The sequence below is a fragment of the Onychostruthus taczanowskii genome, unplaced genomic scaffold (genome assembly GCF_017590055.1).
Source record: "Onychostruthus taczanowskii isolate IOZ18803 unplaced genomic scaffold, ASM1759005v1 scaffold96, whole genome shotgun sequence".
Lineage (NCBI taxonomy): Eukaryota > Metazoa > Chordata > Aves > Passeriformes > Passeridae > Onychostruthus > Onychostruthus taczanowskii.
The window spans coordinates 1,701,853-1,726,277 of NW_024507657.1; the positions used below are offsets into that span (position 1 = coordinate 1,701,853).

At 34.5% G+C, this 24,425-nt stretch overlaps 1 protein-coding gene across 3 annotated transcripts in view; it reads left to right on the forward strand.

Moving 5' to 3' along the window:
- Positions 1-24,425, forward strand: part of TNPO1 (transportin 1) — a 70,296-nt gene that overhangs the window by 43,643 nt on the left and 2,228 nt on the right. For all 3 annotated transcript variants that reach the window (XM_041426903.1, XM_041426901.1, XM_041426902.1), the window contains exons 7-24: positions 535-616; positions 1,273-1,395; positions 1,870-1,988; positions 4,281-4,341; positions 4,960-5,128; positions 7,219-7,371; positions 8,545-8,770; positions 11,279-11,450; positions 12,688-12,774; positions 13,562-13,669; positions 13,845-14,003; positions 14,097-14,184; positions 15,127-15,225; positions 15,434-15,529; positions 18,304-18,379; positions 19,173-19,272; positions 20,639-20,713; positions 23,416-23,558. In XM_041426903.1, coding sequence (XP_041282837.1) covers positions 535-616; positions 1,273-1,395; positions 1,870-1,988; positions 4,281-4,341; positions 4,960-5,128; positions 7,219-7,371; positions 8,545-8,770; positions 11,279-11,450; positions 12,688-12,774; positions 13,562-13,669; positions 13,845-14,003; positions 14,097-14,184; positions 15,127-15,225; positions 15,434-15,529; positions 18,304-18,379; positions 19,173-19,272; positions 20,639-20,713; positions 23,416-23,523 — 2,101 coding nt within the window. In that variant the 3' untranslated portion in view covers positions 23,524-23,558. The remainder of the gene's footprint in view (positions 1-534; positions 617-1,272; positions 1,396-1,869; positions 1,989-4,280; positions 4,342-4,959; positions 5,129-7,218; positions 7,372-8,544; positions 8,771-11,278; positions 11,451-12,687; positions 12,775-13,561; positions 13,670-13,844; positions 14,004-14,096; positions 14,185-15,126; positions 15,226-15,433; positions 15,530-18,303; positions 18,380-19,172; positions 19,273-20,638; positions 20,714-23,415; positions 23,559-24,425) is intronic.

Genomic DNA, 24,425 nt, shown 5'->3' on the forward strand with positions numbered 1-24,425 from the left:
AATAGAAGGACAGTGCTTTGTTTCTTAGAATGTTTCTTCCACAAGTGTTTTAGTATGTATCCAACTATAAGTGTATTTTAGTTCTAAACTACATCTGTATTGTGAACACATTCTGGTCTCAGTGAATTGTAAACATATTGCAAAGACAGTTGCATACTTAACAATGAAGAAGGTCAAGCTGAATTACCACCATATTGACTTGTATGGAATTATTATTGTCTGAGAAGATCACAGTCATAAAATGCTGAAAAAGAGCATACATACTGTTCAGAAAAAATATGCCAGCTGTAGTCATCCTAGCCTACTTACTGAATACCTTATTTTAAAATATTTATTAGGTATATCAAAGTATAAGGCAGTACTTAAAATGTAGTTTAGTAATTTTTCTTGGTAATGGTACTGATGAATAGATTTATTTTCTCTTGTCTTTGAAGATATTTAGTTTATGCTTTTGATGCCTGAGTACACGTTAAAAATGTTTTTAACCCATGTTTTTAACTCATGAAACATATATTTTAACTGTTTCTGTTGTAGGTCTCATGCAGTGGCATGTGTCAATCAATTTATCATCAGCAGAACTCAAGCTCTTATGTTGCACATAGATTCTTTTATTGAGGTGGGTGTGTATTCTTGGTTGGAGGTTTAAGTCAAATTACCTATCTGATTTATCAAGAGGTTTGAACTATGTTTTACCACCACCTCTACCCCTAAACTCTCCATTTCTTATTGCCCATTCTTACCTTAAGGCCCCATGGATTGAATTCACTCTGTGCTCAGAGCTAACCACACTGTAAGCAAAAGAAGCAGGTGTATTTCAAAAGATGTTTCCTTTTCCTAAGGAGGGAGTGCTCTTGTTGTGTAAAGGTGCAAAAGTAATGGCAGCAGTCTGTCCCTTACCTGTCCTGAGAAGTGCATTTCACTGGACCTGTCTGCCTGTCTGAACTTGGATGAGAATGTTCTGTGTTCTCTAGAATATTTTATTTGCTCCTCTTATGTACTGACACTGTTTATATTAGGCTCAAATATAATCCAGAAGTACTGTTTTTGTGCCAGTGTTAATACACAGTGTCATATTTATGAATAAAACTATACACTGAAAGACTGAAGAGTTAATTTGCTAACCCATATGTCTTTAAAAAATAAAATAGTATTTTATAGTATGTGTTGGGCAGGTACAGAGGTACATCTCCTTTAGTCAGCCAGTAATGTCAATTCTAATACAAGTTGAACATGATGAATTGAGGTTTTTCAACTGCTACTACTTTCCAACAGAATCTTTTTGCACTGGCTGGTGATGAGGAGCCTGAAGTACGCAAAAATGTTTGCCGTGCTCTTGTAATGTTGCTGGAAGTTCGAATGGATCGCCTCCTTCCTCATATGATTAGTATAGTTGAGGTGAGTCTCATTTCCTCGATGTTGTGCAGATTCCCCTGTTTGACATTGCAGAAATGATAAATTAAAAGCATTTATCAGAACAGGTGTGTTGCTCTTGCACTTGTTAGCTCTTTGTTTCCCTTTAAGACTGAGATAGCAAAACATTATTCTTATCTAATTGCAAATTGACATTGTGTTTGACTGGCAGTGCATATGGAAGTTGTTTATTCTTCATTAAATCAATTATCCCAAAATGCCTGGGATCACAGCCAGGCATTGCTTGACCCTAAGTTGAAGATTATGTTAAAAATCTAGCACTAGTGCTGAAACTGCTCCAGTTTACACATTGAAGCTGTCACTTTTTTGGGTGTGTTGACCGTAACCAGGATAAAGCATGTTATTTTACATTGCTGAGATGCTCTTTGAGCTGCTAATGAAAAAGTTCTAATGTAAATATTCTATTTTATGCAAGTAATTTATTTTTATATTGTGTAGTACATGCTTCAAAGGACCCAGGACCAAGATGAAAATGTGGCTCTGGAGGCATGTGAATTTTGGTTGACTTTGGCTGAACAGCCAATTTGTAAAGAGGTATTATGTCGGCATCTTACTAAGTAAGTATCAAGAATTACAGCTCATCTTTATTTTCAGACAGTCTTCTTAAAGTTTCAGTTGACTTGTTTATGAATACTCATAGAGGTAGTGTATATGGCTTGCAGTGTGCTTAGAAGAGTTCCATAGGTAGTTCTTGTGCATAGTAAAATTGAAAAGACTTCTGATGGTTTCAGACCCAGTGAATTCCAGAAACAATTGAACTGTATCACTTTAGTGCTTACCTTGAATTTAACAAGTTGTTACACTTCACATGAATGCAAAGATATGGTAAAATGCACTTAAGTGAACAACACCATGTGGCATCACCTGTAATATCTGGTGTACCATGAACATGTTGTCTTGACTACTGCTATGTAGGCATCTCTGTGCAGTGCTTCAATGTGCATTGTCATGCAAAGGGTTCTTCATTTTGAAAAGAGCATAAAACAAAATGACGCAGCTTGGATTTAGAAATCAATTTTGTATCAATTAGTCTTACAAGCTAACTTGAAGAAAGCCTGTACAATTTGTTCCTTCATACTACTGCAGCCTGATAGTAGTTTGAGTTTCAAAACCTACTTCTTCAAAGTTTCAAAAAGTTTTCCTATGCTTCGAGAGATAGATCTTTGATTGAATGAGAGTAAATATCCATGTGTATAGTGTAAATACCTTTTTGTTTGCAACAGAGCTTGCATCTTCCTCCAGACTAATTTGAAATCTTTTACAACAGGAAATTAGTTCTTCAGTGTTGCTATCAAATGAATATTCTTTCTTTTCATTTATGCATTGAAGACTTTTTAAATGTGGACAGAGTTCTCTCAGGATTTTGAGTGGAAGAACAGAATGACAGGACACACATCCTTCTCAGCAGAAAATAGCATTATAGATGTGAAGTAATTAAAATAGAAAAAAAAAATTTGGTTTTCCTAACCAATTAAAAAATAGAAAATTGAGATTAAAACATGTACTATTGCAGAGAAAGACTAGGAGTTAAAACCAGGAGAATAAGTGTTGCAAGAAATTATTTTTAAATTTCAAACTGGTCTGATTTAATTCCTACTTTTGTAGGCAAAAGGCAGAAGAATGATACTACATACTACAAGTTCTCAACACACACCATGTCGTTAACAACTACTAGCATTAAATCTCTTTTGGCCTACATGAACCTTGGAACTTGAAAGTTCCTTGAAAGGCAACAGCCTCATATTAATTTTTTTAAAAAGCTTTTAAATTTCTAGAAAAACAAATTATTAAGAGTCACATCATGTTTTCCCCATGATTTTTCATTGTTGTGTATTTAAGGCAACTTATTTGTTGACTAGGGAGCTATATAAGCTTGTCAGTACTTGATAATCTTAAAATTTTGTATGTTAAATTAAAAATGGGACAGACACTTCTTAAACTTTTTCATGTGGTTTCTAATATCTGTTCCATTTTATGCCTGTGGACTTTTTAATAAAATGTATACTTCACGAAGTATGCTGCAGAAATGCCAATGAATTGGTGATAATGTTTATTCCTTCATTTAAAGTTTAGAACATAATGTGGCACTGCAGTATGTATTAGAGCAAGCCTGATACCTTCAGAAACAGTACTCACCTGCAGAATATAGCAAGATTGAGTCTGTCGCTGTTGCTCATCCCTGGTTATTAGTTTCATTTGGCTTGTATATTCTTATGCATTTTTTCTTTTGTTGTGGTGAACATGTTTTAATGGGAAGTATTTGGTTTTTTTCCTTAGTACTTTTTTAGCTGTACATCTGTAGAATTGGAGCCCTGTAGCCATAGCCAGTTTAATAATTAAGTAAATCTTCATATGGATTAGATAAGATTTCTGCAATGCTGAAAGCTTGTCTTACTGAAGTAATCATGAGTTGATGGGAGAGATTAATGTAGTTAGGCCTCCATCTTTAACAGTAGTGAGAGGTAGAGTCTTCATCGACAAGTAAATAAAGTGACAAGTACTATTTGCAAGAGTCAACTTAGCATGCATATTATGGGAGTTTGAGATCTTACTGAAAACCTATACATGTAATTTCTGAAAGGTGCTTCCGAATAAATTCATCAGCTGTGCCATTGTGCTACTTCTATTTAAAAGTTTGCAATTTGAAATAACACTTCTTCTCATTACAAAGTATTGATGAATCTTATGACATGGAACTTGGTTTAGGTAATAGCTCTTTTTATCAGGCTAAGGTATTTCTCTTTTGAGTTGGGAGGTGAGGGTTACAACCAAAGTTATGTCCCATATAAATTCAAACTGTTTTGCTTTTTTTATGTGTTACTTTAATATCTGTAAATATTTCTTTGTAGGCTGATACCTGTGCTGGTAAATGGTATGAAATATTCGGAGATTGATATTATTCTTTTGAAGGTGAGCATCTGTTTCTTTTACTCTGTTGGAATAGTTGGTTAGGTTCTAACCTATAAATCAGAATGATTCAGGTCAGAGTGGGCAGACCTAGCCTACCAGCTCTTTAGTGGAGAATTAACTTTCTGGGGCAAAGTATGCCGTTCCAAATACTAAATGCAACTGATGTGTTTGTTGGAAACTGATCTGTGCTCTCCTGCTTTATCCCACTCCTCTCCCACACAATTTAGGCAGAGCTGGGATACTATTACCATGAACTACTGCAAGAATTCAGCATTAAAAAAATGTTCAGAACTAATTCTAATGCCTTGCAAGTTGAATTCATGGCTTTTTCCATCCCTGCCTATGTCTGTGTTTCAAAATTTCTCAATCACTTCTTTCCATTTCATTCCCATTGAGAAATTTCGTAACAAGAAGGTTACCTCTCTTCCTTGTATCTTTCTATTGCTTTTCTGGTAAATGCAGCAGTAGAACACAGAAACAGTGGCATTTTTAGATGAGCAGCTCAGGTGGGATGTGGATCTTGTAAACACTTAAAAAATCTTGAACTAAAACTACATTGTTAACTTCCTTAAGCAATACTGTTGGACTAGTTTATCTAATAAAACAATTTGGTGGCAGGGGGATGTTGAAGAAGATGAAGCCATTCCTGATAGTGAGCAGGATATAAGGCCTCGTTTCCATCGTTCGAAGACGGTGGCTCAGCAACATGAAGAAGATGGTATTGAAGATGATGACGATGAAGATGATGAACTTGATGATGATGATACTATTTCTGACTGGAATTTAAGTAGGTCAAAGTAATGTGTGAAATGCTTTGAACAAGAGCTACTTGCGTAATATAAGAACCACAGTAAAAAGCCAAGTTTGTATATAAGGAATACTAAGGCTTTTTTTGTGACTACAAAAATAATTATCTGCTGACATAATTGGTGGGTTTATTGACGGGGAGCCTTTGAGATGACACTTTGACTTTATAACTGTATTGGCAGAAGCCATCTTATTTTGAATGACAGATTGAGTTATAAGTATTTATTTGATACAATTCAATGGAGCTTTCAGGCTTAATATTTTAATTCTATGAAATAATAGAAATCCTGTATCACTTGTTTAAATTCAGTTTAAAAAGAGAATAAAAAAAAGCTTTGCACATTGATAACTGGAGCAGGCTTAATAATGCTTTCTTTAATTTCAGACTTCCCTTTAAAATTGTTTTGTGTTTGGTTTGGGTTGTTTTTATTTCCATGTGATCATTCTACTGCCTATGGCCCTTACAGGTGTTTCTTTTCTCAGTGAGAAATTTGCTTCTCAATACAGTACTAGTTGTGAATGTAGGAGGTGGCTCTGAGAAAAACAGCTCAGATATCCTATTGTGGGAGTCATAGGACCTTTAGGTTAATAGGCTATGTTATAAGGAAAGAAAACACTGTTTTTTAAAGTTCAGTGACAGAAAATAGCTAGTGAAATTCTGACAAATCTGATTTGAATTTGCTTTGCTAACAAACTCATTGTGGAATAATGCTTTGAGATGTGGACATAGCCACATAGGGTCTTTTCCCCCAAGGCCACAAGTTTTCACAACAGGTGAATTTAACTTCAGGCTTATGGCTGAACAATTTTGAGACATATCTGAAGAATTGTTGCTGTTGAAAATATGTGTGCAAACATGCTTGTTTCTGTAAAGCTACATGTTGGAAAAAAAGTGTAGTTTTATATTCTTTATATTCTTTTTGTCGATGCTGTGTGTAGAGATTGCAGATTTAAATATTCATTTTCTGTGAAAGAGCTCAAATGACATAAGGTGCCCTGTGATGCACGGTTTTGATTAAAACAGTGAGAAAGCCGAAGTTTTTCAGGAGTGGTGGCCTGAAAGAGAAAGAGTAGAACACTTCAGAAATCTGTAATAACATATATTATCTGAATTTGAGAAAATTTCTATTATCTGAAAATCATAACTGTGTGCCCTATTTTGTATCTAGTATTCTATATTCCAATTTGAACAGAGATAAAGCACCAGCATAGCTTTACAATTAGCAGCATTGCTGACTAACGAGACCAGTGCAATTCTTTATGGCAGATTAAGAAGGAATTTATATTAAAATGGTTTTCTAAGAGCTGTGGCTTAGCCCAGGAGCACAGTGGATCTCTCTGTAGTGTAATGGAGTTTGAGTATGTTCCCTCCTAGTGCACTGAGAATCCATTGGCCGCTCAGAGTTAAAAGGGGGATTATATTCTCTAACTATACTGTTTATATAATAAGCAGAGATTAACGACTTCTAGTTGTTTCAAATCCATTTCTTTTGTTACTTATTACTAGCAAGCATTACAGCTCCACATTCTTTATTCATAAAAGCTTGTCTAAAAATTTGCATTGTCAAAGGATGCATATTTGTCCTTCCTCTGATATGACTTCCCAGTCTTTTTTTTTTTTTTTTTTTGTTCTGCTCCCCTATTCTTCTGGGCCTAAATACATTCCTCAAGGAGTATGTTTAAAAGAATAACTTTTCATAAAATTACAATTCTAGAATTTTTTAAAGTTTAAAAATGGTGACATGCACTATGTGAAAGATGGCACCCAGGAATAATGGCTGGAGTACTCTGGGTTTTCTGCTTCAGAAACCTTGAAACATTACATGGAGTTATTTTTGGCATTATTTTCCAAAGCCTTATGATGCTCTGTAACACTATAATCTTATGATGCAGAGGGAGGGAAGGAGTGTTTAGGTCCAGCATTGAATGCCCATATGAAACTACAAGAGGTAAAATACAGTCCCACTACCTGCTGAGAACAGCAAGAGAAAGACCAGAAAAATAAGACACCGTTTGTCCTATTTATTCTCTGTAGAGTTGTCTGAGTCTAACACTGTTAATTCCCTTCAGGGAAATGTTCTGCTGCTGCTCTAGATGTCCTAGCTAATGTATTTCGTGATGAACTTCTACCACACATCTTGCCACTGTTAAAGGAATTGCTCTTCCACCCCGAGTGGGTAGTTAAAGAATCTGGTATCCTTGTTCTTGGTGCAATCGCTGAAGGTAAGGCAACAATTCACATTAGGTTGTGGATATTTAAATTGGTTCTAAAGTAGCAAGCAAGCATATATGTCCTTAGCTGGTTTGGTTTTAGTGATTAATCTCTTAATCTACTGATAGGTGACTGCAGTTATTTTTATTTTTAATTTTAAAATATATGCACGTTTGGGAGGCTAAACAGATTACATAATTTCTTTTATTTCTCCTTTTTTAAACTTTGCAGTGTGGGGGTGTTGATGTCTCTCAAAATACTAGCTTGATTTCATAGAAGGTAAATATTCAATAAATTTTAGCCTTAGATTTTAAGTGTTTTTCAGAAATGGAGAAAACCACTCCTGTGACTTCAGTACACCAAGATGCCTTTTTTAGATGGTCCTCTATTTAAAATAGAAGGAACTTCCATTCTTATTTACTTACTCATGGTCTTGCTTGTCTTTTTGTCTGAAGTTCCAGCATCTCTGTCGCTTCTGCAAGCTGAAGAAGTAGATTTGGGTTCATGCCTAGATTATCTTTTTTTCCCCTCACTGTCTAATGAACATACTTTTTTTTACTGTTAATAGAAAAGTTTTAGTTGGTTTTGATTTGAAGTCCAGCAAGGTGGAAGTTAGTACTTCTGGTAAATCTCAGTGTCTTATTGCCCTTGCTGACTTGAAGGGTGCAGCTTTTATTCTTGGTCAATAATGGTATGATTTTAGGAAAAATGAAGAAATTTGAATTTCTTAAGGAATCCTTTCTCATGTGATGATTTGTTGTCAAGATACTCTTTCTTCACTTGGTATTTTCTTGCTTTTTCTGAGTAGACTGAAGTAGGAACTTCAAGCTTTAGAAACTTTATTTGGATGTACTTGCTGTACTACATTCAATAAAACATTTCTGGAGAGTGGGGAAGCACTGAAGTAGAAATGTAATTGAAAATAATGTAACTTTAATTTATGATTTAATTATTATATAATAATTTTAATTATTTAATTATAATAATTATTATTATTTATGCAATAGGTTTTTTTAGAACTTTATATAAATTTGTTGGACTTGCTTTGTTAAAATATTTGTATTTTTAACTGAATGTTGTGTTCCCACATGATAGAGAATGAAAGTATGTCTCTCATAGGAAACAGAAAATAGTGGAATTTTTCATTAATTCTGGTACTGCAATAGCTATATTTTTCTTTCCAGGCTGCATGCAGGGTATGATTCCATATCTTCCAGAGCTAATCCCTCACCTTATTCAGTGCCTCTCTGACAAAAAGGCTCTTGTGCGCTCCATTACATGCTGGACTCTTAGTCGCTATGCACACTGGGTAGTTAGTCAACCCCCAGACACATACTTGAAGCCATTAATGACTGAGTTGCTAAAGCGTATCTTGGATAGCAACAAGAGAGTACAAGAAGCTGCCTGCAGGTAAGCCAAAACTTAAGCAAACATCACTATCCGTTACACTGCTTTTGTTTCCCATGGGAAGCTATTTTCATGCCTTTACCAGTCAATGCATGACTCCGTTTCTAGCTCTTAACATATTCTTCCTCTTAAATTAGAGTAGATGCAACTTTCTCCCAAAATATGATAACATGAAAAAAGTTAACATCTATTTCTCTTGTGCAGTTTGTTTTCAGAGTAAAACACCAGCTTAAGTAATTTATTGTAGTAAATTAGCTGCTTGCAACACTTACTTTCAATATATGCTGTTTCATTGACCAGAAATTTGGCCTTTTTTAAAAATGTCTGTGAATATGGTCAGAACTGAATACAGTGGAAAGCTGTCCTATCATTGCATTACTGAAAGTGTTTGTACTTAGCGTTACCAAAACATTTTGGTTATGATTATTTCAAGGGATGTTATCTTTCTCTTGAAACAAGATGTTGGGATGTAAGATTCCTTCTCCCCCACGTCTACTTCTTTAAAAAAAAAAATTGCTTAATTAACGGACACAGCATTAATGGAATGGGAATATGTGCACCCCCTTGTGCATCAAAAAAATTTATGTCAGTTTTTGTCAGACTGGAGTGTGCAAAGCAAGCTGTCAATGTTTCTTCAAGAAGCTGTTACCTCTGTCTCTGATCACCTCAAACATAATAATAGTATCAATAATAATAATAATAATAATAATAGTCACCCCCAAATGTCAGTAGTGCCTAAGGAGAGTGATGAGTTCAGGGTTCATGGGCTAAGCTTTGCTCAAAAGGAATATATATCCTTGCTTGAGAACAGATACAATGACTTCATGAAATGTACTTAGTAAGATTTAGGAATTAAATTGTTTCCTCTTTGTCTCCAAACGTCTGCAAAAATTTGGCTAGCAAGTTTGGGTAGCTTTAACGTCTTGTCTATTTATTCTATTAAAAAAAAAAAAAAAAACAAATGCAAAAGCCAAACAAAACAAGCAAGGAAAAAAAAATCCCCAAAGGAAAATATTACACTGCTCTTCAAGCTTTCCTTGTCCAAAAAAATGGCTGAAAATCTGCATTTAGTTGAACACAACCATGTGTCGTTAAATGTGGTGTAGTTAAATAACCTCAGCTGGTGCTTATGACAGATGTGCAATGTGCCATGAAAATCAGGAAATCTAGAATGGAAATATTAAAAATTACAGTACACCTGATTTTTTAATTATTATTAAAGTCCATTGTCAGACTTGAGGCATGTTTAGAGATACTTTCTTTGGAGCAGAGATTCACTAAAATTACTATTGCAATTATAAATAAACTGGGAAACTTTACCGTAAGGAAAGTGTAGAGTTGTTGCAAGTCAAAACATATTCACTAGCTTTTTTAATTGTAAGGAAATGCAATGAACGTTCTTGGACAACAACAAAGAGCTTCATCCCAACACTGAGTAGTTGCATACATTGTTTATGTCTACCAAATTTAAGATTGTCACAAGATGCTGTATGTTTTTGTTCCTAAATTCTGTATAAAAGCAGATGTCTAATATTCACTTCTGTACTTTCAAGGAACTGCTTCTTTACTTGGCAACACACAAAATGATATTTTACTGAAATACGTTCTCCTGCGCAAGTTGTATGCCTTTCTGAAAGAATACTTCATAATAAAATAAAAAATAAATAATTCAATAAATAAAGTAAGAAAGCTAGCTATTTAGAGTTCACAGTTCTCTTGTGTTAAAAAAACAAGCATTTCTGTATTTGGTAGCATACAGTGAAGTGATCACCTCATGCAGTGGTGCATGCATTTTAGTGCAGAGACAAGCTAATAATAATCTTGTTGAGAAAGCTAGGCCAGCTCAATAATTTTTTCCTTTACTTAATGTTTGTCTGAAGCAGTGTCTCTGGTGTGGGGGGATTTTTTTTGATTTTGTTTCATTTTGGATGGGTTTCCTTAACGCTGCTATTGAAACACTGGATAGACAAGCTGAAAAGTTTCCATGATGTCATGATGTGTGCTTTGACCAAGAGCAGCTAAAACTGTTCATCCTATGTATTGCTTTTAGCTTTCCATATCTTTCTATATCTTTTCCTGTGTCATGAACAACTGACAGTACGAAGTGATGTCTGCATTGTACTGGCACAGCAGCATCAAAATGTCTATGTGCAGCTACTGTGTACATTAAAAGATAGTAGTCCATTTTTAACTTAAGTAATCAGCTTTTGTTGTGGTTCCTTCTGTTCTAGTTAGTAACTTTTCAACTAATGCTTTCCTTTTAAGTGGGGGACTCCCTATGGCAATACTTTAAAATTTTGTTCTTCACAATGTGAGAGCTGGATCCTTATGGGTAATTTTGTGTTCAGTTGAAAAAGATCTAAGTTATTTAAGTATTACTTTTTTGGAAGTATATTGATTTGAGGACTTAAATACATCTTTCTGTTTAAACAGAAATAGGTTAAGTAGGGTATTTTGGGGTTGTCTTGCTTCATTATTTCCAAGATACTAACCTGTTTTATTGTCCTTCAGTGCCTTTGCTACTCTAGAAGAGGAGGCTTGTACAGAGCTTGTTCCTTATCTTGCATATATACTTGACACTTTGGTCTTCGCATTTAGTAAATACCAGCATAAAAACCTGCTCATTCTTTATGATGCTATAGGAACTCTAGCAGATTCTGTAGGACATCATCTAAATAAACCAGTGAGTATACCTTATGTTCTGTAGAAGGACTTCCTGTATTTGAAAAACTTGTTCAGTGTTTTTTGTAGTATGCTTTACATGTTTTAACTAGAAATGCTGATTTTTCCTTGTACCTTTTATTAGTGCTGCATGCTTACAGATAAAATACATAGACGACACATAATTCTCCCACTACACAAATATTTGCCATTTTGAGTAAACAAAAAGTGTGTGGTTTGTTGTGAAATGTGCTGTTTGTCATGGTTTTCTTCATGCCTCAAGTTTTTTTAGCTCAGAGGAGATATCACCATAGGTACCGCATTTGGACAAAGCACAGATAACAGGCAGATGTGGTGAGGTTTTTTTTAGTGTACATGTATTAATTAGTAGAAGATGTGCATGTCATATGTTTGCATCTTATGATGGTTATTGAGACTTGTTTTACTTCTCTATAGCACATCAAATTACATATACGCCCTAGAAAAAAAAAAACGCTTTTAATTGTTTCCATTTTACTTGCCATCTGGACCCCACACCATCCAAGGACCTGTTTTTCAGTCTCTCTGAGCCTGGCCACCTTGATATTTTTACAGTACCAGGAGGAAGCTGAGTGGCAGCTCCTGATGAGGGTGGGACTTTATTTAGTCAGTTAGAATTTTGTGCCTTTGGACATAGCAAAATCAGTTGGCTCTTTGGATGTCTTCTGCAAGCAACAGCACTTTAGAGATGCCTTGCTTAGTGTCCTTGTGACTGTGGTTGTGCAGTGGCAAGGAATCCAGCTTTATAAAGAAGGGCAAAGTACCTCCTTCTGGAGGGATAGGAAGTTACTTTCTTTGTGGATGGTTAGTTCGAGGAAGAAGTTTCAGAACTTGTGGTCATGGATATAGGGTTATAGCATCAGGGCAGTAGAAGATGGTTGAGAAAAGTAGGTGGCAGATGTAGAGCCACAATGTAAATATAAAAATGTTTTCTGACACCTTATGGCAGTCAGATAGATAACCTGGGCAGCTATGCTAAAATCAAACCTGGAGGAAGAGATTCCCTTTGTAAAGGTACTTCTGTGCTTTAGGAAAAAATATCAAATGCAAATTGTAAAATCTAGTATTAAAATATTTCTATAAATTGCAACAATGACTGAATTATAGTACACCTGTTTGTTCCTTTATATGAAAAAGTAGAATATATCTCAGTTAATTTTTAGCTTTGAAATAGAGTGATATGCAGTAAAGTGTTTTAGCAGCATTTTCATCCTAAACAGGAATATATTCAGATGCTAATGCCTCCATTAATCCAGAAGTGGAACATGCTGAAGGATGAAGATAAAGATCTCTTCCCTTTATTAGAGGTAAATATTAAAATGTGAATATTTTTTATCAAGTTTTTTTAAAAACTATTTATTTTTACTAAAAGTGTTCCTCCTAGGAAATATGACTATAAAAGCTGATAATTTTTTTCAATTTTCCATTAGGGAAAATATATTCTGACTGTGGTGGGAAAATTTTATGACTGAATAAATGTCCTTAGGTTTAACAGAAATAATTTAGATTTTTTCCTGCCATTTTGGAGTGTTTTCTTTGATAGGATTCTTTTACAAAAAAGGGTTCTATCCTCCTTTTATTCTTGTCTTTTCTCTCCTTGCTCTCCCTTCATCCCTCCATTAAAACTATTGTCAGACAAGCTGAAGGTATGAACCAGGCCATGTAGTCTAATGCTCTCTACTTGCTGAGTGTGAAGCACCTCTAGAGGAAAACACCTCTAGAAAAATTAGTTTTGTAACTCTTAGGTTATATTAGGGCTTGTTTATGGTCAAGATACTGCAGCTTAGTGTAAGTGCTGTCTGAACTCTCATAACTCGTTCTGTATGCATTTCCTTGGCTAACTCTTAAGAAGATGCTGCTGCTGACAAATTTTCTCAACTGGCGTACGCAGGAGTGAGTAACAACTTGCTGATAGTTGCCTTGGCTCAGCTAAATCGGTACCGCCTTTCTAGGTTGTGTTTACTTAATCAGTTACCTGTTGGTGTACTTGATATCCTAAGTTCCAAATTCCCTCTCCCAAGTAAAAACACTCTTCAGGCATGTGAAGAAAAGTAGTGACCTTTCTCTCTCTCCTTTTTTTTTTTTTAATTCCAGTGCCTGTCGTCAGTTGCTACTGCCTTGCAATCTGGCTTTCTTCCATACTGTGAACCTGTGTACCAGCGCTGTGTAAATCTGGTGCAGAAGACACTTGCACAAGCCATGGTATTTTGCTATAACTATTCCAGTGTTACTTTGATAAACCAAAGTGTTAATTATGGAAAACTAGAGGTGTGCAGGGAAATTGAGTGTCTGCATGAAGGTGCAGTTCTGCAGCTTTTTTATCGTGCTTCTGAGAGAATCTGCTATAATTTTGAAAATGTGTACTTATTTGTTGCAGTTGCATAATGCTCAGCCAGATCAATATGAGGCTCCAGATAAAGATTTCATGATTGTGGCTCTTGATTTACTCAGTGGTTTAGCTGAAGGACTTGGAGGCAACATTGAACAGCTAGTGGCTCGCAGCAATATCCTGACACTAATGTATCAATGCATGCAGGTGAGATGACTAAGCTATTTAATCTACACATTTCCTTTATTTAGAGAATCAGAAACTCGTCTAGAATTGTAATTTTTTTCTTCCTCTCTTTAGGACAAAATGCCTGAGGTACGGCAGAGTTCTTTTGCGTTGTTAGGTGACCTGACGAAGGCATGTTTTCAGCATGTTAAACCTTGCATTGGTATGTTTCTTTTACATGTTTTCAAAATGTCTAAGAAGTTGTATTAGCCATTGTTATACTCTCTGTTCTGTGGGTTGCCTTTTTATGGTGTGATACATGGTAATTTTCTGCAAAAGTCTGTAGTCTTTTGTCCTTTTAATTGTATGTTAAGAAAATATGTTCTTATTTTTGTGGACAGTGCGAAAGTTCATTTTTCTTCTTTATTTTTATAGCTCTTTTTGTTCTACTTGAATTTATTGTTAAGTAAAAATATGTCTTAATACATAAATCCAAAAATGGCGTAGAGATTAAGATTTTAGTTGTTTTTCTGCTTTGTTTTTTATTTCTGTGGAAAGTAGCATCAGTGATACACTTCCACAATGTTTGGTCTTTCTTCCCACAGATATTGTTGAGATACACTTGCCAAATGAATGTTTGAATAAGCTTGGAATTTGAAATTATTTGGCAGATGTTATGATGGCCTTTTTTGTTCTTAAAATTTAATCAAAGATGTAATTGCCTTCTAGTCTTTGTTGTTTTTTCATGGGTAGCTGAATACATGGTTATCCAAGTGATTTGGGGGATGTTCAGCCATATGATAAAACTAGTGCTTGTAGCTGTGTTTTTTTTCTTCTCTTCCTGTCTCTTCTCTCACTACTTCTGAGAAAGGGAAGGAGAATATTTCTACATAAAAGTTACATAAGGATAAACCCTTTTAGGAAGATTCCAAAAGCAGAATTTTAAAATATTTGCATTTACCTGCTTAGGTTCTAAATTCCAGGTTAATCTGATAAATAGCTGGAATATAGCTCTTGTGAATCTGAATGTAACACTTTCCAAGTATTTAAATAGGCTTACGATCTTTTTCTTAAACATCCCTTTTTTTCTCCCCTCACAATCCTAAAGTAATAGGACAAGATGGTTGTATTGTGTGATGAGTTTTTAAAATGTTGTTCTTTCTAGCTGATTTCATGCCAATTTTGGGAACCAACCTAAACCCTGAATTCATTTCTGTGTGTAACAATGCCACCTGGGCAATTGGAGAAATCTCTATTCAGATGGGTAAGATTTAATTTTTTTTAAAATCTCTGTACATTTAGAATTATTTGTCTGGGGGTTCTGGGTGATTTTTTTTTTAAGTGATACCTTTATGTTAATATTTAAATTACATTTGTAATCCTTGTCCTTGTTAGTTGCATGTACATGTTCTGTTTACATTATGTATATTAATGGTCATTTTCTTCTGATTTTTCTAAAATTGTTGTTACAGGTATAGAAATGCAGCCTTATATTCCAATGGTCTTGCACCAGCTTGTAGAAATAATTAACAGACCCAACACACCAAAGACGTTGTTAGAGAACACAGGTACCCAAAAAATAACCTGTATATGGTGAAGGGAATTAAAAGATTTCTTTTTTTTTAGTGATTGTTTTTTGAAATTGCATAGGGGAACCACACCAGAACTGGTTTTGTTATGTACTTGGCTTTTATAAGCAAAGCAACTCTGTTTTGCACAAGCTCTTACAAGTCTCAGTCTTGTAGCAAATTATATATCTAGATTCTAATTGGTTTCTCCTATTATAACATTTATTATATCTATTTTTCATCTATTTAATAATTCTTCCAGTCTTATTTATGTATGATACACGGCAAATGTATGCAGTAACACTTAAGATTTAATTTCTCACTGATTTTGATGTATGCATGTCCTTAAACGTGTACTATATATATATGTCTAGTGTTGGAAAAAATGTAATTGGCCTGTATAAAACAATCAACTCTTTCAATTTACAAATAAGTGCTCTTTATTTTAGGACAAACTTACAATATCATACACAAAAATCTAGATCTGTGATGGCAGTTTTACCACAACATAACTGAAATTATGTGTAATTTCTGTTACCTGGTCACTTAACAACAGATTCCTAAAAAGAATTCTAAAAATGGCATGCATATTTTATGTTCTGACTTTGCATTCCAAACTGGGAGTAATACCCAAATGCCTTACTGAATTGGAATTTCTGAGGCTTGTTTCTTTTGCATTTATAGAGGGCTTGTTCTGGTATGAAAAGCACCTTCCATACTTGAGAAAAAAATCATAGATAAAGTGATGGGTTTATTGTTTACTATTTTACTAATTGAGGATTTCTTTTCCTTCTGTTTGAAAATGTCTTGTAAGAAAATGAGAGTTTAATTGCTGTATCTGACATGATTTTATATGATGCAAGTGCAATTGTACGGTTGTACTTTTTGAGCAAAGTAAGAGATAATTTGAGAGAGATTTTTCAAAGCATTTTTTTCTTTCTGTATTCTCTAAACTTAAAAACTGCACTTTCTCTGCCTTTCTATCTCGTTTAGTATGGAAGGTGAACTTGAAGGAAAATTTACCTAGTTTTATGGCATATTATAGGGACTACTTCTTGAAAAGAAAATTTTGAATCACATACCTAGATATGAAATATACCATGGAATAGTGTAACAGTATAATACTGTAATAGTATAACCATGTAAGTTTTTCTTACCCCTGCCCTGATCCCCTCCTCTGCACTGATGGATGTGTAATACTTGTAACTGAGATGCATCCAATAGTTGAATGTACGTATGCTTCCATTATTAAGAGAATTTTTGGAAGCATCTGAACATTTGATTTTTTTTTTTTCAATTCTCTTAATAGTTATTTTAAATGTGGATGGATAACTGCAAATAAATGTTGAGTGTGGTGTACTTATAATAAGTTTGTTGTGGGATATTTTGTTGTGTGCCACTAGTATGTGTAAGAATATTACTGGTTTTGCTGTAGCTTGCTGTATAATTAATTATGAAAACAATTGTGAAAACACACTTTGGCAGAGATTTCTGTTCCTTGTTCAGGCTGTAGCTGTAAGAATTTACAGATTAAACTTAAAATTGTATTTTCATTTGAACTTCAGTGAAGTTTTGTAAGATACCAAAAAATTTAAGACGCTGTGTATGGAAATTGACTAATACCAGTACATTAACAGTGAGCTGCATCACATGAAATTCATATGTTTCAGACTGCTGGTATATCCTACACCAAACTTTTATTTGAGAAAGCATCATCTGCTTTATTGCATGTTTCATGAAACTGTTCACAAATGCCTGTTAATTAGAGTGTTGCATAGTATGTCCCTTGAACATAGGTTTCCTTTTTCTGCTTCATACAAATCTGCTGGATTTTAGTACTATTCATGTATTTTGCTTCAAGTAATTCTGATACATTATTCCCCACCCTCTCCTTTTTCTAAAGATTAATCTTTCGTGAGTTGAGCAAACACCATTAAAACACATTTGCATAATGATACTTTCTTTGGTCTGTCCCTTGGAACAAAGAGCCAAACTACCTGATCATGCGATGAAGCAATTTTGCTTTTCATGTGTCCTCATGCTTTGGTATCAGAAGTCAGATTCTTGTACATCTTATGAGGAAAACTTTTGTGAGCAGGAGAAATATTAGGATTAAAGAATTAATGTTCTGCAGTCAATTGCTTTGAGTTAGCAACCATTTTTAATTAAATTCTTTGTGAGATTATGAAGAAGACATAAACATTTGAGAAGTGTTCTATCTATTTAGGATTTTCAGGCAGACCACAATATATTTTATGTAAAAGTATTTGGAAATGTATTTTTACTGTTAGATTAGGTCTATAGAAACCTTGAATTCTAAATATTGGATAAAATAAGATGTTTAGAATACTTGATAGTAACACTGAAAATTATTAATTTCCTTTATTAAAAAATATCCATTATAGTACATTTCAATGAAAACTTTGACTGTGTAGAGGTAAATTTACTGTAAATGATTACTCTAAAGAAGGACAGAATGACTGCTTACATCAGAAAGCCTTTGAATTTTTAAAATTGTGTTTTTGGTGTTCTCTCATACTTCTTTGATTTTTTCTTTTACCTTGGAGAGTATACCATATATGTTGCTGCCTCTTATTTAGGGGGTGGTAATAAACAGCACTGGTGAAATCTTATGTTTATTATCATACACAGATTCTGTTGGTTTCTGTTTCTGAGTTATTTGTTGTTTTTTCTTTATTTTTTCTCCTCCCCCCTCATTTGCTCATGTCTTGGTTGGCGTTTGGTGGTGTATAACCGTGATTGCGTTACCTTAGCAATAACAATTGGTCGTCTTGGTTACGTTTGTCCTCAAGAGGTGGCCCCCATGCTACAGCAGTTTATAAGACCCTGGTGTGTATTATTCAATCTTTTTTTTTTAATTCATTTTTCTTCACTCTCTTTCTTTCTTTCTTTCTTTCTTCTCTCTATCTCACTTTTAGATATATTTTCAGTTGGTTACAAAATCTCAATCCTTAATCATTGCCAACCATGTGACTAATCTTGTCCTATCAGGTTTGTGAGTTTTTAGTAGCACCGTCATGTATTCTTTATGTTGTGGCTAACGACTAATTTATGCATGGGATAAGATTGTCACATGCTTGCTGTGTTAAAGCTTGACAATGAAAGAGCATTTTAAAATCCACCAGAATGATAATACAATGCATGCAAATATTGTAAAATTTAAACTGTGCATTACCTAAAATTCAGTCTGAGGCTTGAAATGCTGTAAGGAATATATGTTTTTAGATTTGTTACGTATAAAATAGCTTGCTTGCTGCTGTAAAAGTTCAATAACTGTTCTGTAAGTGGTATCTGACATAATTCATACTGTGACAGTATTTTATGTTCTGCTTCTAATAATGATAGTTTCTATAAGTATTTTAGATACATGTTTCTTTTGTATTTAATGGAATAGAGGTCACACTTTCTGACTGCAGTATAACAAAAAGCCAGATTCTGGAGGTGATACCTGATGATTTTATGCTAGTAAAAACTGTGTGCAACAAGTGTTTTCTAAGTGTTCAGAACTGTGTTTCAGATTATCTTATCAGTGTGACTTATTCCATCAGATACTGTCATCTAGTTTTGACTTGATTAAAGAAAAGTAATAGAGTTATCTAAGTTTTCCTTTCCAATTTGTTAGGTGCACCTCTCTACGAAATATAAGAGACAATGAGGAAAAGGATTCAGCGTTCCGTGGCATATGTACCATGATTACGGTCAACCCCAGTGGAGTAGTCCAAGTAAGACACATTAATAGATGCTAATTTTCATTTAAATTTCACATAAATTTATGTGAAATTTAGTGAAATCTGTATGTGGAGTATGAAAAAGTTTACCTTGAAGAGATTCCCTGCAGTATCTGATGTAGCTTTATTTTGAAGTCAAGAAGCCCAAAATGTTTATATTGTGAGTGATGTGTGTCATGATCCTTCAGAAATTGTCATCTTAAAAGGAAAGGGGGAGAAGTACTTTTAAAATGAGTTTTTTGTCTTTTACTGGCAATTAATATGTAAATATTGAACTTTGATTAAAATAACTGTATTTTGATACTTCTGTCAGGTTGTGGTCAGGATCTGTATGCAAATATAAGGTAAAAGTTGACATTCTTATACCCATTTTCCACATGTAACCTAGGTTTTTAAAACAAGAAACAGAAGAAAACCAGTAACGACCCCTTTGTTATTAACACTTGGGTAGGGAAGATTCTGTTTCAAATTCAGATCAGTTTTTCAAGGAGTCAGTGTGACAATGAACATTTCTTTAAAATAAATGGTACAATTGTAGAATAGACTTGATCTTTAGTCTCCACACCTCCAAAGTAAAGCTGTATCAATGTGATATTTTATAAGAGGATAACAAAACTGATCTTTCCCCTTTCTCTGCCTGGAATTCTTCTTCCTGAAACACAAGAATTGAGTGTTTGCCTTGTTTTGAAATGTTCAGTTCATTTCATTTAGGCCTTATTCTGTACTTTACATTTCACTCTTCTACTATCTGTTCATTCATGTAGCTTACAGAGAGGGGTTAAATAAGGACCTATTTCATTAACTCATCTTTTCTCTCTAATCATCCTCAGTTCCTATTTCTTGCATTAGCAGCATTATTTTTAAAGACTGGTGTTCTGTTAGTGTAGGAGGAGGTAATGACAGCAGATGAATGGAGTATAGGGATGGAGGTGGCTTTAGTTTTGAACCTGTATGATAAATGTTCTCTGTGTTCCAGAAAAAAATTACTTTAAGAAATAAAACAAATTTTTTTCCCTAATTGGAAATGTGTGAGAGATACATTTGTTGCTTGTGAGTAAAGGAAGCAGACATTGAATTTGTAGGTGTACTAAACGAGTTAAAGTTATACTAGTGTGGTCCAGAGGGGAGAGTTGTTTTCACTGTGGTTTAATTTAAGATACTCAGCAACTTCTGTAGCTGAACACTTAGGCATACAATAATTATTTACCGTTGTCTGAATTAAGTGGAAAATAAATGCATAAAAGCCAAAGCAGTTGTAAATTGGGTTCAAAGACCATCCACTTCACAGAATGAATATCAAGCATTGTTTTCAGATGTATAAATTGAGATTTCTAACCTATATGATTGTTTAATCTTGTAGGACTTTATTTTTTTTTGTGATGCTGTTGCATCATGGATTAGCCCAAAAGATGATCTTCGAGACATGTTCTGTAAGGTAAGGTTTCTAAGGTAATAGTATAAACTAGTGGTGGTTGTTTTACATCCTCTGGTTTCTTTCTGTTTCACTTGCTAGTGAAGGTGTTTTCTAGCACTTACTGTGTTTGTGGTCATGGAGACAAAGCAACATGAAAATCCTGACTTCTTTTTTTAGCCTCTATCATCTTACATGCATTTGGATTATTCCGAAACTTTTAAATAGTTGCAAAGTTCACTTGAGGTGTTTTTTGAAGGGATAGTGATCCTCAAACAGCTTTTCATAATGTCCAGCCTACTATGTTACTATGTTTTCCTGCATTTGGAAGAACAGGAGAAGTTATACTACATGTAAGACTTTTTTTTTTTTCAGAAAATTAGATTTGTATGGTTCGAGACTGTTTTTTGTCACAAAGATGGCTACTTTATTTTGGAGACATGCATAAGTTTCAAATTAAAAATATGCCAGTGGTATCTTATCTGTTTCTCGTAGCTCCTGCTGAAAATAAAAGATTGATTAATCCTCCTCAGAATCCTTCTTAGTTGAGTAAGTTTCAAGAAACTAACACACGCAGTTACACCCAAGAATACATCCTTAGGCAAAGCGTCAGTAGAATTTAAACTGAAGGACTGTTTGCCTTGTTTTAAGTAAGTAAAAAACAAAAAAGCCCTGCCCAGAATGTGATGCACTGTATTTTGACCCTAGTGTCTTAAATTAAAAAAAAAAAAAGGTAAGAGAGGGAGAGAGAGAGCAAGAAGTGGTTTACCTCACAAGTTCTAAAGTGAAATCCCCATTTTTAGGAAGTTCTGTGTCAAAAGTAAGGTTCATGATATTCTTAAAGCAAAAATACTCTTAAGTACTTATTAGGATCATGGGTTGGTATTGGCACTTTTTCTTCAATTAGTGACATGTGTGAGCATCAAATCAAAAGCTAGAACTTTCCTACCCCATTTTTAAGAGCAAAGGCAGAAATCTTGCTGTCCTAGGTAGTCTTTCCAATAACCAGCCTCCTTCCAAGGAGCATTAGATTTAGAAAAGGTGCAGCTATGAGTATTCTAACATCAGCAGAATGAAACAGCAATTAAAACTTAAAAGGGGGTCCTGGACAGTCTGTGATGATTGCCCAAAGCAGTCTCACTGGATGTTTTTGCACCAGTCCTTCAGCAGATTAAAATCCGCTTTTTCAGATTCTTTCCAAGTGATCTGTTTGGGAATCAGTGCATTCAAACTTAAACAGAGTGGTTCTTGGTCACTTGGCATAAGGACATCCTTGCTTTTTTAAGCAAACAATTTTATAAAGTAGTTTTGTGGGTTTTGCCTTATAGGAAAGGAGATAAAGCTTTCTTCAGTGATAACACACAGGGTTTTTAGACAACTTCTTCATGAATTTGTGATTGCTGTAGTCCAAGTAGATGTTTTCTAACAGTAATTATGACTTTTCAGGAACAAGGGAAAGAAACTGGATTTGTCCAGGTTTTGGGGTTTTCTTTAAAATGTATTTATTCTTTAGTACTAGAACTGGAAGAGAAGATACTGTCAAGAACATGGATAGATGAGCTGCCAGTGTTAAAATCTAACTCATAACCTTTTGTCTTTCACTGAGCATTCTTGGATTTTCAGGAGTTAGTTCAGCTGGTTAGTGTGACTGGGTTTAGCAAAGAGCCTGCTTGTGGGAGGGAGAAAAGCAGTAAGTTAACTGGTTGCATGTAATGACATTATCACTACATCTGTTTAAAAACAGCTCTGCTTGACAGTCTTGTACCATGTACTTGAATTTTGACATTGCCTTTTATTTGAGGAGACTGTTCCACAATTCAGTTACACTGAGCGTAAAAAGGGAAAACAAAACTTTAGATTTTCTTGGTATAATTTTCTATGAGGAACAGTAGTTCTGTCTGCTTTTGTCCATTCTAATGTTTCGCTTTTACTTGCTGTTTTAAGAGATAACATACTAAGATTTTTTTTAATGATGTAATTTCATTTTCAGGTAGTTTATTACATCAGATGGTCCAAGTGGAAACCTGTAGATTATTTGTTTTCCTCTTTTACTGGCTTTTGACTGCCATTGAATGTGGATCCCTGTTATTTCAAAACAAAGAAGGTTTTAAGAGATTCATTTTTAGTGAAGTTGTCTTAGAGGTTCCATGCAGAAAACAGAGTTCTCAAAGACTTTATATTTGTGCTAGAAATTGACAGGTATTCATTCTGTCAAAAGCTGACTGCCATTTAATTCAGCTTCCCACAAAATACTTCACATCTGTCAAAAAATAAATGTGAACACAGTAGTCTTAAAATATATTAACTGTGTCAGTTGATAGGATGGATGGATGGATGGATGGATGGATGGATGGATGGATGGATGGATGGATGGATGGATGGATGGATGGATGGATGGACAGACGAAAAATGAATTGAAAAAATTATAATTTAAGCATTCTGAAATGGCTTAACCCTAGGCTTTAAGTTACCTATTAAAAAAAATATAAAAACATATACATACACTGGTTTCTTTGAGTAGCTATATTCTTTGTCACCTTTAAAGAAACACATTAGAAAGACCTTGCTCTAGTTCCTTTGCTTCTTTGTAGCATTTCGGTATGATACTGGAGAATTCAAATTGCCTAATGTACAACTCAGCACTTCGTGGTTTACTGCATATGATGCTAGTAAATAATGTAGCCTCTATTTTTTGCTTGTTTTGATTTCCCCTTTCTCATTTGTAGATTCTTCATGGATTTAAAAATCAAGTTGGGGATGAGAATTGGAGGCGTTTCTCTGACCAGTTTCCTCTTCCCTTAAAAGAGCGCCTTGCAGCTTACTATGGAGTTTAACCTCATGCACTGTAGCTGCAGTCCCATAATTAGAGGTAAGCACGAGTCCTGTTTGCCATAGAGAACCGGGACTTTCTCCTGGTTTGCATCATATGAAACATAATTAATTCATCAGTCTAGAATTGCTGAGCTACTACTTTCTATATGAAGGAAAGAAAGAAGGAATGATAATATACCTAAGTGATGGTGACTGTAGCAAAAGCATTTGTCTGATTTTTTTTATTGTTACAGAGAGAGAAAGAAAGAAAGAAAGAAAAACTGAGTCTATGATACACACATTAGTTTATCAAGAAAGTTGAAAGTATAGGTATGACGAAGTGCTGGTTCAAGTTTAATAAGCAAAGTGATGAATATGATCCTCAAGTCATCATACTAAAGACACAGGCTACCTTATATGTTATAAAATAATAGATGGCAGATGTGGTCTAAGTGGGAATACTCTGCTAGGATAAGAAAGCAGCTTTGTTAACACACCAGCTGTGAGAAGTCTAATGGCCTAACTACATACTAAAAGATATTTCCACTGAATAAAGAATGCTATGCTAATAACTACAGTAACTGTAAAGCTTGATGTTTGGGGGAGTCTGGTATGTGTTTATTATTGCCATGTTCCATTTTGTGTGTCAACTCAGAACTGTTAGACACTTCTGTGTGGAGAATGATCCAGCTTCAACAAAGAACAGTGAAAGTGCATTCCAGAGTACCTCTTACTATACCACCTTGCTTTGTATGCTACCCGTGTATGCTGTATAAAGCAAATTTCTCATGTGTGATACTGTGATGAGATTATTATATTACTCAAAAAAAAGAATGAATCAAGTTTATTCTTTTAGTCTTTATACTAATTTGATACTTCTAGTAGAATTTTTGTACTGAAATTATGAGAGTGAGTCATGCAGTTC